General features: G+C 53.4%; 1 protein-coding gene across 4 annotated transcripts; it reads right to left on the minus strand.

Moving 5' to 3' along the window:
- Window positions 1–810: 810 nt before the first annotated feature.
- MPV17 (mitochondrial inner membrane protein MPV17) lies at window positions 811–11,710 on the minus strand. 4 transcript variants are annotated; one of them, XM_021697526.1, is made up of 8 exons: window positions 11,685–11,710; window positions 11,107–11,181; window positions 3,817–3,932; window positions 3,504–3,596; window positions 3,314–3,409; window positions 3,026–3,058; window positions 2,720–2,772; window positions 811–1,729 (listed from the first exon to the last, which is right to left on the minus strand). In XM_021697526.1, exons 2-8 carry the CDS (start codon window positions 11,174–11,176, stop codon window positions 1,660–1,662), a joined length of 531 nt encoding a protein of 176 aa, XP_021553201.1. In that variant the 5' UTR covers window positions 11,177–11,181; window positions 11,685–11,710; the 3' UTR covers window positions 811–1,659. The 4 variants fall into 4 exon arrangements, with proteins under 4 accessions (XP_021553201.1, XP_021553202.1, XP_021553200.1 ...); XM_021697527.1 differs by lacking the exon at window positions 11,685–11,710 and adding an exon at window positions 11,623–11,671; XM_021697525.1 differs by lacking the exon at window positions 11,685–11,710 and adding an exon at window positions 11,467–11,524.
- Window positions 11,711–14,268: the final 2,558 nt, after the last annotated feature.

Raw genomic sequence — 14,268 nt, forward strand, 5'->3', positions numbered from 1 at the left:
TATAGCTCCAGGACAGCTCCGACTGACGTCAGCGAGGAACATGCACGGATTGTAGAAGCAATGCGGGCCGCAGCCTCAAGTCTGCCGCTTGCGAGACCCGGAGGGGCGCACCTCAGAACCTGCCTCTGGGTCCTGGGGCCAGCGCTGCAGGCGGCCCCCGTCTTAAGAGAGCGAGAAGCCGCTGGGGCGTAACCCTTGCTCTGGGAGCCACACGAGTCCTTTACCTGCTTACAACAGCCAGCAGGGACTAGGCCCAGTCCCCAGATCAGACCAGTCAGGTGGCCAGGCTTCTGTGGCACACAGAAGAGAGGCTGGACCTCACGGCTGCCGGTGGCGCCCACCCTGCTGTTGGCCTCTGGAAGGGGCCAGAGGCATTGGGAGACAGCTGTGCTGCTCAGACCCAGTCCCTAGTCCCCGCTGTCAGTTTGGCCAACGGAGGCACCCAGGAGCACAAGGGGCTCCCAGCTCCGGCTCCGGTACCACCCCAGAGGCAGCGAGGCGGCAAGGCAGCCCCCCACTGCCGGGATGCTTGGTCTTACTCCAGCCCCGTGGTCTGAATTCTAGGCCGGTCTGCCGAGGCACCACTGGAGAGCCTCTGGCCTCTGGGTGCTTTCAGACTACAAAAGGCAGGTCCATCTGCTGCTGAGTTTGTCCCAAACTGGTATTTTCACTGTTAGTTTTTCTTCTGGGAATCACAGCTGCAGTATTACTGTACCTCTGACCTTCAGTTAAGATCACTTGGTAGGAAGGAAGGGAACTTGTCTTAGTCTCTTCACACTGCTCTACCAAAAATGCTATCAACTCAGTATCTTATAAACAGCAAACATTTATTTCTCACAGTTCTAGAAGCCAGGAGGTCCAAGCCCATGGCGCTGGTAGATGTGGTATCGGGTGAGAAGCCGCTCCCTAACTTTCATAGAGAGCACCTTCTCCTTGTGTCCCCACATGGTGGGAGGGGTGAGGGATCTGTCTTGGGCTGTTTTAAAAGGGCACAAATCCCTCATGACCTAATCATCTCCAAAGGCCCCCACCGCCTAATGCCATCACCGTGGGCATTAGGTTTTCAACAGATGAATTCTGGTGGGGACGCCAACATTCATCTATAGCACATGAGTTCCAGTTTCCACTCTGCCACTGGTCGGTGGGATGGACAGGTCACCTCACTTGTGTGGACTTCAGTGTGCTCATCTGCAGGAGAAGATCAGGACTGGTTGTCTCTAGACTTCTTTCCTGCTCTAGAAATTCTGACTGCCCCACAGGTTTCTGCTGGGCCCTCCGCATCAGCTCTGCAGGTTTCAGACTACATACATATGTAACAGATCTGCGGAGGCCCCATATAAGGGTTTGGGGCCCCCAAAGAGCCGGAGCTCCAGCTGGGCTGGGAAGGTTAGAGAGCAGATGTAGCTGTGAAGAGTGGGGGATACGGGTGTGAGCTGCAGTGGACGAGGCCGTACGTACTTATGGAGCGCCTACCATGTGGTGGGATGAGACCATTATAAAGGTTGTAATGATTTCAAAAGGAGTCAGGCGCTCAGCCCATTAAGTTCTGAGTGGCCATGGAACCCCAGGCAAAGCGACGTGCCCACTTCAGGGAGGCTGTGGGACCGCGCTGGGGTCAAGCTCCAGCGCCGCCCGTGCAGACACCGGGGTGAGGCCGGCCTAGAGCCAGTGGGCCTTCCACGACAGGTAGGAGTTCCAGATGACCGCGACACACTGGACAACAGCCAACCTATGGAACAGGGGCAGCGGTGGCGGCGTGAGGACGATGGAGAATGAGGAGCAAGCATGGGGAGAGGGGAAGCTGGACAAGTGCTATGGAAAAAGAGGGCTTGTCCCCGAGAATGTCCATACCGAGGTCTCCTTCCTTCAGCCCTGAGGGAGGGACGGGCGGCTCGGACCAGAGGACAAGCAGGCCGGGCTCTGGCGCTGCCCGAGCTCTGTCTCTGGGACAAGAGCCTCAGAGCGGAACATGCTCATCTCGCCAAGGGTGGCCCTTATTCACGCCTGTGCAGGCTCCTTCCGAACACACGTCTCTGTGCATCTTTACCAGCTGAAGAGATTTTATCTTCCAAAAACGTCCTGCCTGCCATGAAACATAGTACCTCCTTCTCTTTATTGTCAATTTACCTTTCTCTAGTTTCAAAGAGTATCGCAGGGACCCTAGTGTTGAGGAGCTGGTCCACAAGTCTTCCTTTAAGCTATGCTCTTCAGAGTCCCCTCAGAAGAGTTTCATATTTTTCCCTGTTCCCAATGCCCTTTCACCCCCAGCAATTTTACCTACTCATCTTGAGTTCCACTATATTTTCTACTGTGGTTTCAGCAACTACCTTTATTATCAAGGTAGAACAGTACTCCGCAGTGGACTAACAGGCCTAGGTTCCTCCTTGGCTCTTTCGCCTGCCTTCCCGTCCTGCCTAGACTGTTGCCCCCCAGGCACTGTCCCTGCAGCGCTGCCGTCAAAGGTGAGAGCTCAGGCAGGATGGAGACGGGGCTGTGAGCAGGAGCCTCTTCAGGAAGATGAAAGGTCAGTGGGCAGGTTCTGGGACAGGTTCTCTAAAGGGTAAGTTCTGAAAAGAATGCTCGAGAGTCTGAGGAACTCTGCTCAGGGCGGGGTTCTGGGAGGGTCAAAAGTGATTCAAGGTTGAAAGGAGCATCACTTTGTGTCCAGCTGTTTGTGACGTGCACCTTCCTTGGAGGGTGGGGTGAGGATGTGTCTTACCTGTAATGAAGGGGGACCAGGTAGAAGTTGGCTAACTGCACAGCAGGCCAGAGCTACAAGAGAAAGAAGGTTAAGGTTGGGGGGCTGCCTCCCTCGCCGATCCCCAGACTCACTGGTCTTCCTCCAGCTTCTGCAGACAAGAACAAGGCGAACAACTGGGTGAGTGCTTCCCTCAGTATGGTGCCCACACTAGGGACGAGAGAGTCACCCCAACTGAGGGGTTTCTCTGGCGGGAGGACCCCCGTCCCTGGGCACTTCCAGACTCAAGAAAGCAGGAGAACAGGCAGCTGCGGCATCAGCGCTTACGTAGTAGTTGGTGACAAGGGCGTCAGGATAGTCCTGAGGAGACAAAAGGGACAAACTGACACGAGCACTCACTTTCATGCAGCGCCCACCTGCCAGCTTGCAGAGCACGCCCGACACAGCGGCTGTTCAAAGACCAGACTCCGACCACAGCCCCCACCCCGCCAGCTCCTCTTCTCCCCGCCTGGGGCTCTGGCTGCATCCCACCTGGCTCCTCCCCACGAAGCCGGCCTCACTGCCCTGGGGCTGCCGGGCTGCCAGCTGGAGACCGCCCCCACCTGCCCAGCTCACCCGCCGTAGCTTGGCCCAGTTGTCTTGGGCTGACAGGCCATTGAGTGCTCCTACCAGTGGGAGGAAACAGCCCAGAAAGCATGGCGCAAAGCCCCCCTAGGGGAGAGAAATTAAAGTTCTGTGAGCACCTAAACCCCCGCCCTCCCCCAGCACAGCTCATGCTTCCCGAGTCCCTTTTCCTTCTGCTCACCTGATCCAACAGCATCTTCTTTAGTGCATCTACCTTGGTGGTGCCGGGGATGAGGCGGTCCAAAACCCTGTACCAGCCTCCTACTACAGGGCCCTGAAAGGAAACCCCAGGGAGGACAGAGGGTGTGCGGTGAGGGGAGCGCTTGCCTTTTGCATCACAAAGCTCTTCTCTCAAGGATTAGAAACCAAATCCCAGTGGAAGCAGACACTCGAGGTTGGCTTAGACGTACGAGAGGCTAAGGGAAACTAAAGAATGACATGGAACTAGGACCACTGTCCAGTCCTCCAGCAGCCCGGCTGTGGATGGAACTTACCACAAAGCCACAGCCCAGGGAGACCATGATCAGGGTCCGGCCAGCCTGGTGTCCCCGCAGACCTCGCTTCTCCACCAGCTGCTGTGAGATAGTGTCACCCAGGCCCATCAGGGATCCTGCACAGGGGACACGGCTGTTGTCAGGATACCTCCTGGAGATGTGCTGCCATTCCAGGGAGGGAAGGAAGTCCCTGAATGAGGCTCTGACACTTGGAGCCTAAGAGATTAATTCTGGGGCAAATGGCCAGTCCTTTACTGCTGCTTCAAAGCGTCCTGTTAGAAACTGGGAGGGGCAGCCTTGATGAGGCTGGGGCCCACAGACTCTGCACAGAGTCCTAAAGAGAAGTCACAGGCAGAGACTGCAGATAAAGGAGAATCTAAGGTGCTTGGGGCTGAGAACCATGGACTATCAGAATTGGAAAAGCCTTCCAGATAATTCTATCCAAACTCCTTATTTTCGAGGTATAGAAATGAAGGTCTGGGACCTCACATAACCAGTAAGTGGCAGAATCAAGGCAAGAACCAGGTGGCTTGATTTCCTACACAGTGATTTTTCCAGGACCCATACTGTAAATAGATCATGTGTAGAATGGTAAGGAACCCTGGGGTTTTTCCCCCAGTCCCAGGCAAGACCCTGGAAAGTGTCCTTCACCTTGGTCTTGGGGTCTCTCTTTGTGAAGGACAGCAAGAATTCTTCTTCTTCTAAAACACGAGTGCTTACATGGTCCCAGGCAGGAAGATGACTGGTTGAACCAGTAAGAGTCCCCACAAGGAGGAGTCCTGGTCACCTCCTAGCACAATCAGGTAAACCCAGACTCCCCCCCCCCCCCCACATTCACAACCTCAGACAGAGCGAACGATAGATATTATAGCCATTTCCCATCCCCGGCCCCCAGGTCTTTGTACCCACTTCCCTTCCCTCACTCATAGACACTCCGTCCCAAGCAACCCTAGTCAGACACCCACACCCAGAAACCAAGATAGAAACAGTCACTATTTACAGAGCCCCCTGTCAGTTACAGTGGTGTGACGGTTTCCAGCAAACACACACACACAGGGTCACTTGGGAGTGACCAGATGATCTCCGGCTCGCCTGTCTGTCTCACTGAGTAATGAGAGCCCCTCTCCAGCCCCACAGCCACCACTGTCCCTGTGCCCTCAATTAGCACTGGGCAAACACATCCTTTAACCCTAGTCCTTGGTACAGAGCTGGCTCTGACGTCCATGCTGGCTGCACACTCACTGCTCTTCCCCCACACCCTCCGCGAAGCCCTGTCCCCGAGGAGCCGCATCCAAGGCAGCTGGGGAAGGCTGGGGCCACGGGGGAGCCAGGCTGCTGGCCCCAGAGGCACCCATCATGGCAGTCCGGACTCTCCTCTCCCTGGAACTCTCAAAGTGCTGGAGGCTCTTCCCAGAACGTGCTAACCACAACCTCCCAGAGGGTAAGGACAGAATCCTAGACATCTTTTTTTTTTTTTTTTGAGAGAGAGAGAGCACAAGCAGGGGGAGCGGCAGGGCAGAGGGAGAAGCAGACTCCCCGCTGAGCAGGGGGCCCGATGCGGGGCTCGATCCCAGGACCCTGGAATCATGACCTGAGCCGAAGGCAGACGCCCAACCGACTGAGCCACTCAGGCGTCCCAATCCTAGACATCTTTGTTCTCTTATCCCCCGCCACACCTAACCAAGGGCCTGGCGGGTGCTCGGAAAACCAACCAAGGAAAAATGTCAAATGTACTGCCCCAAACAACAGGCCCACTCCAGGAAGGGCGTGAGTAGCCCACAGGCCCACGTGTCAGGCTCAAGGTGTGGGGACCTGTGGAAGTGGAGACTTGCTCCCTGCTCCACGCCATCGGCACTCATCTCCCTACCTCCTGCCTCACCTCCCCCAGGGAGGGCCTGCTGCCGTGGCCATGCATAAAGGCAAGGGTACCTGGAGAAGGCCTGCAGAGGGTGGAACAGAAGGCAGCCGCTTCTTAAATGAAGAGACCTAACAGTTTGACGCTCTACTTTGGCAAAATGTTTACAGCTTACAAATGGCTCTCACACATGTAATCCTCATGAAAGGTCTGGGAGGGGGCGCCTGGGTGGCTCAGATGGTTAAGCGTCTGCCTTCGGCTCAGGTCATGATCACAGGGTCCTGGGATCGAGTCCCGCATCGGGCTCCCTGCTCTGCGGGGAGCCTGCTTCTCTCTCTCTCTCTCTCTCTCTCTGTCTCTCATGAATAAATAAATGAAATCTTGAAAAAAAAAAAAAAAAAAGAAAGGTCTGGGAGGTAGGGTCACACTTCCATTTAATGTCTTTGAGAGATGAAGTTACTTGGTAAGGAGTAGAGTGGGGCCGAACCCAGGCCTTCTCTCAAGCAGGGGCAGGAGGCTCGGGAACCACAGAAGGGGCGGAGACTTGGGCGCAGGGGTCAGGGGCACCAAGAGGCCTCTGGCTTCTATTCGCAGGACGTTCCTGCCCAAACAAGGCCCCAAAGGCCATGCGTCAAAGACACTTCTTGGACTAATGCACTTCCTGTCTTTTGCTGCCCAGGAGGTGACCCTCTCTGTTCCTTGTCACCTTGTGGGGAGGGCAAGCAAGCAATATTCCTAGGTCACAACAGTCACAAAGAGAGGGAGGTGTGTGTTTTCACTCTTTGTGGCTTGCCAACAGTCACCCAACAAGCTGAAGACAGAGCAGGAATGATAACCACAGTCCGGGGAGCCAGCAGCCTTTGAGAAAGACGGACTCCAGGACCCCAGACCATGCTCATCAGGCGGAAGGGCAGCAGTGAGAGGGAGTGGGCTTGTAGCTCTGGAGCCCCCGCAGGCCCTGCCCATTTCAGACAGAGCCGTGCCCCGCGGTTCCTCCTCTGCCCATAGATCATCAGGGCGCTGGGCCTGCAGCACCTCCAGGGCGGTTGAAGGCTTTGGTCTGAGCACAGAGCAGGCCCGCATCTCTGGCCCAAGTGAGTTCGAGCAAGAAGAGCTGACATTCAGATTCCTCACTCTACCTTCCCCAATGCCAGAGCCCAAACAGGCCCCAACTGAGTCCTCCTGACATATATGGTTGGTCTAGATCTTTCAGTGCTCTAGCTCCCCTTGCCTCAGCCTTGTTTCCAGGGGGTTGGAGCCAGAGACCTGCGGAGACGTAATGCCCGAGCCCTGATGGGGCAGGGTGAGGGGCTGCCGGGCAGTGATGCCCAATGCCAGGCTGGGCGTGGAGCCCAGCAGGCAGACGCTGGCGCAGGTGTGACATCATGCGCTTGGGTAGGTGCCAGTTCTCATGCCGTCACTCACCATCGGATTCAGCGGAGTGAGGGGGTGGGGGGCAGGCTGCCTAAGCACCGATCTATTTGGGACCACCCCCTGCCCGCTAGTGGAAAAGCCCCAACTTCCACACCGTCTTCCTAGTTCCCTACTTCTCCTATTTTGTTCCTCTCCTGGCTTTTGTGTATGGGGTCGTAGTTGCAAGAAAATAAAGTGCTAATGGAAGATGAGAAGGTTGAGGGGCTGGGGAGCCTGGGTGGCTCAGTCATTAAGTGTCTGCCTTCGGCTCAGGTCATGGTCTCAGGGTCCTGGGATCGAGCCCCGCATCGGGCTCCCTGCTCGGTGGGAAGCCTGTTTCTCCCTCTGCCACTCCCCCAGCTTGTGTTCCCTCTCTTGCTCTCTGTCAAATAAATAAAAAATCTTAAAAAAAAAATTTATGTTGTCTTAACCTAAGTTTCATAATTATAAATAAGCGCAAAATAAGGGGCGCCTGGGTGGCTCAGTCATTAGGCGGCTGCCTTCGGCTCGGGTCATGGTCCCAGGGTCCTGGGATCGAGCCCCGCATCGGGCTCCCTGCTCAGCGGGAAGCCTGCTTCTCCCTCTCCCGCTCCCCCTGCTTGTGTTCCTGCTCTCTCGCTGTGTCTGCCAAAAAAAAAAAAAAAAAAAAGGGGGAGGGGCAGCAAGGTGGAATGGGGAGCAGGAAGTGTGTCCTTGAGAATCAGAGGCCTGGGGTGACAGGTACAGCTACTGGCATGGGGCCAGCGGTGCTGCTGACTCACTCCTCCCCAGAAGTCTGCACAGTTAAAAGGCTGCCTGGGCTGGGGGCTGGCTCTGACAGACCCCAGAGGCAACTGAAGCCTAGCAGAGAGGGGGAGAGTGCATCCTCTGGGACTGCTCCGAATGCTCTCCCCATTCCTGGCCCGAAGCTGTCCTACTGCTAGAAAATGAGACAAAACGGAGGGCTCTACAGCTTGTCAGGTATGTCAGCCCAGACCAACGGGGGCTACACTCAGCTTTCGAAGGCCCCGTAGTCTCGAGTGCAGGGCAGAGCACTGGGAAGTGTGCTCCGTTCTAAGGCCAGTCCTACCGCTGACCATGGGGACCCCAGTGCACGTCCCCCCCACCCCTGCCGCAGTCTCCTGCTCTATGGTATCGGGGCTGGACTGGACGCTCCAGGGCCCGATGAGCTCTCACATCCCGGCAGAAGTCAGACTCCAGGGAAACCAGTGTCTGCCCCTCGGCTGCCCCCTATAGCAGGACTAGAGTGGCCAAAAATGGATGGAGCTGGGCCCGGGGCCCGCTGGAGACTGGAAGGGCCCTCCAGAAAGGACGGGAAAAGGCTGACTCAGGCTCTGCAGAACACACAGTGGACCTTTTCCCAGGCTGCTCTGTTCCTGACTTTAGCTTGGTCAACACTAGGCATATCAGACACTTCTTTTGAACCATTTCAGATCTTGATTCACTTATCCCTTATTCTGGCCACTACTGCAGCTCAACCTGATGAATCCTGCCTCAGGCCTGGGTCATACCCGGGGCTGCGCCCTTGATGCCTTAGCCGGGGCCTGCACACAGGTGTTGACATCCCACGTGGCAAACCTTTGACCAATGTGGGATGAGAGCTGCTGGGTAAAGGTTTCTTTTCTCCAGAAAAAGCTATTCTCCCCTATAGTCCTAAGAGGCATTTCAAAGAGCTTCTCAGTCAGTTTTAAGGGATGGGGCAGCCATGGGCCTTAAGCAGTGTATGCAATCTGACCTTCCTTATACCGGCTCTCCCTCCTCCCCCATGGGATTACTTCCTACTCCCTTACAAAGTACCTGCACCAAAGCCCCAGGCTCTGCTGTTAGAGATCCAAGGCTGAGAGAGTCACCCATGTTCAAATTTAAGGCAAATGGAACAAACGGAGCCAAAACACCACTAGAAAAAGAACAGCTTGGGGGCGCCTGGGGGGCACAGTCGGTTAAGTGTCCGACTCTTGGTTTCAGCTCAGGCTGTGATCTCAGGGCGTGAGATCTAGCTTTGCATCGGACTCTGTGCTGAGCGTGGAGTCTGCTTGAGATTCTCTCTCCTTCTCCCTCTGCCCCTTGTGGGCTTGTGTGTGCTCTCTCTCTCTAAAAAATAAATAAATAAATCTAAAAAAAAAGAACAGCTTGTCGTGTGTGGGTTGACAACACTCATGGAAAGGGCCAAGCCCCGAAGCCTTTATGTCTATTAAGCATTTTTTTACTTCTAAAGCCTTTTCACAGAGATAACCCTCACGCTGACTCTGTCAGGTCAGCTAACGCAACTCAACTCCTGAACGAGGAAACTGAGGCTCTAAGAGGTTTACTGACTTACTTGTCTCTCTTCGGGTAGCTACTGGGGGCTACGACTCTGAAATTCGAATCCTGCTCTTCTAACTCCAAGTCTGAAATCTCTATTCGGTCTTCCAGTGTGAGGAGCTATCCCAGGGGGCCGGAGGAAGCAATGTGCTAGGATCTAAAAACAGAGCTAAACCCACCTTCTCCCTTTATTTGTAGTTTGATCCAAATACACTAGCAGCAGGGAAGAGGTCTGAGAAAAGTGCTACGTAGAAAGTGCTTCAGGGCCGCACAGAGATGATGTGGGCTCTGGCACCGACAGACCAGCACCCCAGTTCGGCCACATATCTGTGCAAGGGCCCCTCTAAAGGACAGCTCCTCCCGCACACGCCTTGGGCAGGGAAACACAAGGACTATCCCTCCCTCTTTCTTCTTGATGGCCATGAGGGGGATCCTTCCAGCAGTGAAGGGCCCTGAGGGAGTCTGAGGCTGGCAAAGGGCCCAGCGTGTCAGTCCCCATCGCAGCCCCACAGTCCAGCATGAGTCACCACACACGCAACCAGGTGAGTCATGCAGGCTGACGGACACTCTGAGGACAGGACATGGGGTGGTTGGGCACGGAGGTTGGAGAGGGGCCCAGGGAGGGCAAAATCACCCATCCCTTGGCCAGTCACCCAGTGAAGTTTCTAGTGCTGAAGTGGGGCTGTTCCAGTAAGAGGCCTGCTGTTCCTCCCTGGCTTCCAGAGCCTGCCACTCCTCTCAACGGTCTTCCTCTCAGAAGTCCATGGTCCACCCTAGAATCCTCTTCCCTTCCTCTAAACATACGCAAGATCCCATCTTAACCCGATCACTCTTCACTGCCCCAACAGTCACAGACCTTCTAGTCCTCTCCCCTGTAAAACTTACATATCTCTGTGCCATCCCCTCACTTCTTAGCTAAGGTGAAAAATAAAGACGGTAACAAATGCAGGTAAGTCACTGGATTACCTTTGTTAGGTTGCTATCCAATCACTGGATTTGGAGTAAACATAAATCCTTGATTAGTGTATTGTTTGGGGAGACATACATGGGTAGTAAAACTGTAAGAAAAGCAAAAGAGTGGTATAAACAAAACTCAGGAAAGTAGTTATTTCTTGGCTTGTATGAGTTAGGGATAGGTGCTCAAGGGTTCTCAAGCTGGGTACTGATACAAGAGTAATCAGTTTTAATACTATTTAAACTGTACACACATGTCTTAACCATTCTTTTGTATGTTAAGATATTATTTCATGATAAAAAAAAAAAAACAAATGAAGAAAAATAAACTGGGGTAAGAGTCCTGATCCCAACACTTACTAGGTGTGTAATCTAATGTGGACTCAAGGGATCCTAGCTCACAGATCTTTGTGGGGACCCTATGAGATAATGTGTTGAAAGTATTCTGCACACTGTAAGATGTTAGAGGGGCGTTTGCTATTGTTAGCTTTCTAAGTTAAGGCCTCCTGGGGGAATGCCTTTAACCCGAAGGGATGACTCCTCAACTCTCTGAAGACTTTCAGATCCTACTTTACACCTAGGTATACCCTTCCCTTTGGAACAAACTTGGGGACCCACCCTCCAAAAGACTGGGGACAACTTCGGATGAGAGACAGCCAACCTTTCAAGGGGGCTCAGTAGAAGCAAAAAATGAGGGAGGTTTGGTGGGGTGAGGTTCTGCCTCCCCAGTCAGTCGGCTCTGGTCCCACTCAGGTCTATTCACTCACCAGCTGTCAGGACCTGTACCTTCCACGGGTGAACGGTCAGGGCTCGCTGGTATGCCCGCCAGAGTGCCATGATTCCTGTCAAGCCAAGAGGAGGGGGGGGGTCACCCCCACTGCCCCTCCCCACAATTAAAGAGACACTTGACTTTCCCTTGTGTCCACTCCCTCTTCCCGACCCGCTTCCAAAATGTCCTAGAGGGGAGAGGCCTCAGGAGGGATGCTTCCCGGACAGCTTCCTGTCACAGGGATCGCCTCAGGCAATCACGTAATAGAGGAAGGCTGTAGGCGGCTGCGGAATCTCGGTGGCAGTCACCCGCCACCCCATCTCTGAAGCAGAGCCACCTGGGGGGCCTACTTCCGTACCGAGACACTCATAAGGGCAGGTTTGCTCTGGCTTTCACCCAGAGCCTGGTCGGTCCCCACATTCACTCTGAGTTGGAACCAGCCCGCATCCTTCCTGAGTCCAACTCCACACCAGAAATAGTGTGGCCCCTCTCTGGGCCTGGACCGGTCACATACGCTTTGGACGCTCCAGGCACGCGACAAATTGAGCCAGGAAAGGAGTATCGGCCGGCACTCACCTGCGTTTGAGTCCTGCCCCTCCCACGTGACCCGACCCGGGAAGGACTTCCGTCGCAAGCCCCGCCCCTTCCGCCCGGCTGCCCCCGAAGATTCCCACCTCGCGGGCAGCCGAGGCTGGAGTGGGAGTGGACTGAGCGAAATAACTCGTGGAGAACCACTCAGCTGTCCGTCTGTGAGCAACCCCTTTCCCAAGTGGACCGCGCCGGGTCTCGGTGCCCCGTCTGTCATAGTCCCCAGCTGGGGCCGACCCCTGCGTCTTCATGCCCCTTCTTTCCCCGAAGCCCGGGCTTTTCAACCTGGACAGACCCTCACTGCTCCCGCACCCCGGAACTGGCCAAGGTGCTGACGCCCTTCTCAGTCTCGGAAATCAACTTGGAAACTATAAGCCATAGTTAAGTGCGTGTTATTTTTTCAGTGTCCCTGGGTCTTCACTAGCCTTGATTGTGAGCTCCTGAATGGGTGAAAATGGGTCTTGTTCGTATTTGGCATCCTCGTAGCACCTAGTTCAGTCTTTGTCCACAGTAGCCTTTAGAAATGCTGTGTAAAGAGGACTCCTTCATGGAAAGCACGGGATTCCAGAACCTCAGAAGGTCTTGGTACTGGTTTTGTAACTTAGTGGGCTCTACAGCCTTGGTCATCGCTAGACTTGAACTTAAGGTTCCTCATCTGTTAGACTATGTTTTTCAAACTGGGCTCCTCAATGTTAGGGGTTTACAAGGAGATGATTTGGGGAGGTATCACTACAGGTTTTTCTTTACCTCGGCTTAAATATACTTCTAGAAAGAGCCACTTTTAAACAAAGGGATCCACAACTAAAGTGTTTGGAAATCACTAGATTAGGTGATTTCTTAATCCCTTTTCAGCTTTAACATTCTAAAATTTTGTCAATATAGTGCAACAGCCTTCCGAGGGTGGTGGAAACTACTATAAGATCCCTGGCAGATTTGTCAGGCTGGCAGCCTTCACTTAACTATATTCAGGAAACCCACACTACAGGAAGCAGCCATACCTGATTCTTTCAGGTATGTAACCCTAACCCTAACCCTAAATCTCACTGATTCATACCAGCGAGCCCTGACCGTTCACCCGTAGAAAGTACAGGTCCTGACAGCTGGTGAGTGAATAGACCTGAGTGGAACCAGAGCCGGCTGATCTGGGAGGCAGAAGCTCTAGCCCCCACTTACTCAATTCTTGTATGATTAAGACAGGGAGAATCCTGTCACAGGTACTGGAGAAACACAATGAGGAAGCAAGATATTTCGATGTCACACTTAAAGGCTCCTATATGCAAAACACCATGCCAGGAGTGAATTTACACTAGTAAATTAATAGGAGACCAAATGTGGTAGGATGGAAAGTTGTTCTCTGAAGTCAGACTGTCTACTTTCAAATCCCAGCACCACCACTTAGTAAAGTGACCTTATTCAGACTGCTCAAACTCTCAGAATCTTATCTTTACAAGTAAAATGGGGCAATATCTACCTCATATGATTAAGTAACATATGCAAAATGCCTGAAATAGATCAAGTGTTTAAATAAACACTCATGTATCCTCTTTTCTTCCTTCCCTCTTGAGAACACATGGGAGGGAGAATTTTTTTTTTTTTTTTTTTAAAGATTTTATTTATTTATTTGAGAGAGAGAGAATGAGAGACAGAGAGCATGAGAGGGAGGAGGGTCAGAGGGAGAAGCAGGCTCCCCGCCGAGCAGGGAGCCCGATGCGGGACTCGATCCCGGGACTCCAGGATCATGACCTGAGCCGAAGGCAGTCGCTTAACCAACTGAGCCACCCAGGCGCCCGGGAGGGAGAATTTTTAATAGAGAAATCTGGGAAGCTCCTTGGTAAAAGGTGAAATCTGAGCTGGGACCTTGAAGGATGAGTGTGGCTTATGTGGAGATGATGGAGGGAACAGTGTGAGCAAAGGCACAGGAAAAAAAGTACAGGAATCCATGGATAGTATAAAGTGGATATATTGGGAGGGAAGGTTGAAGTAGAATGGCCTTCAGAGAAAAGGGTTTATGGTAGAGAGAGAAAGCAAGGGCTGAAAGCATTCTCCTGATTTTCTTTTGGAGGTAGAGACCAAGGCTAAGAGTCAGGAGCAGGAGCAGGGCTGCCAGCACCAACCTACAGCCTCAACAGCATGGGTCCCCAGGTCCCATCTTTTCTGCCACAGAAGGTGGAATTCCATGATGCAATGTCAAGGGCCTGCCGTGGAGAAGCAAATCTCTGCAATGGAAGGCACTTCCCTATCAGTCAGCTCAAAAACAAAACCGGCACAACCTGAGCTTGAACACAACAGGATGGTACAATACTTGCGTCCTTTGCACCGACGTGTGTTGTGATCCCTCTGCTGCTAATAGTCTGGTTGCCTCCAGGTTCTATTTCCTCTTCCATACCGGAAGGAAACTGAACTGCTTGATGCCTATCTTCTTGACATACGATAAATTCCCTACACCCAAGGGGCAGAAAGCTGTTCCCAGGTATCTGGCCAACCAGTCCACAGTGCCAGTGGGTTTTGTTCCAGGTAGGCACTAAATTAATCTCCACTCCCTTCATTTGGAGCTGGCTGTGTATTTTCCTCT

This window comes from Neomonachus schauinslandi, chromosome 10 (genome assembly GCF_002201575.2).
Source record: "Neomonachus schauinslandi chromosome 10, ASM220157v2, whole genome shotgun sequence".
Classification (NCBI taxonomy): domain Eukaryota; kingdom Metazoa; phylum Chordata; class Mammalia; order Carnivora; family Phocidae; genus Neomonachus; species Neomonachus schauinslandi.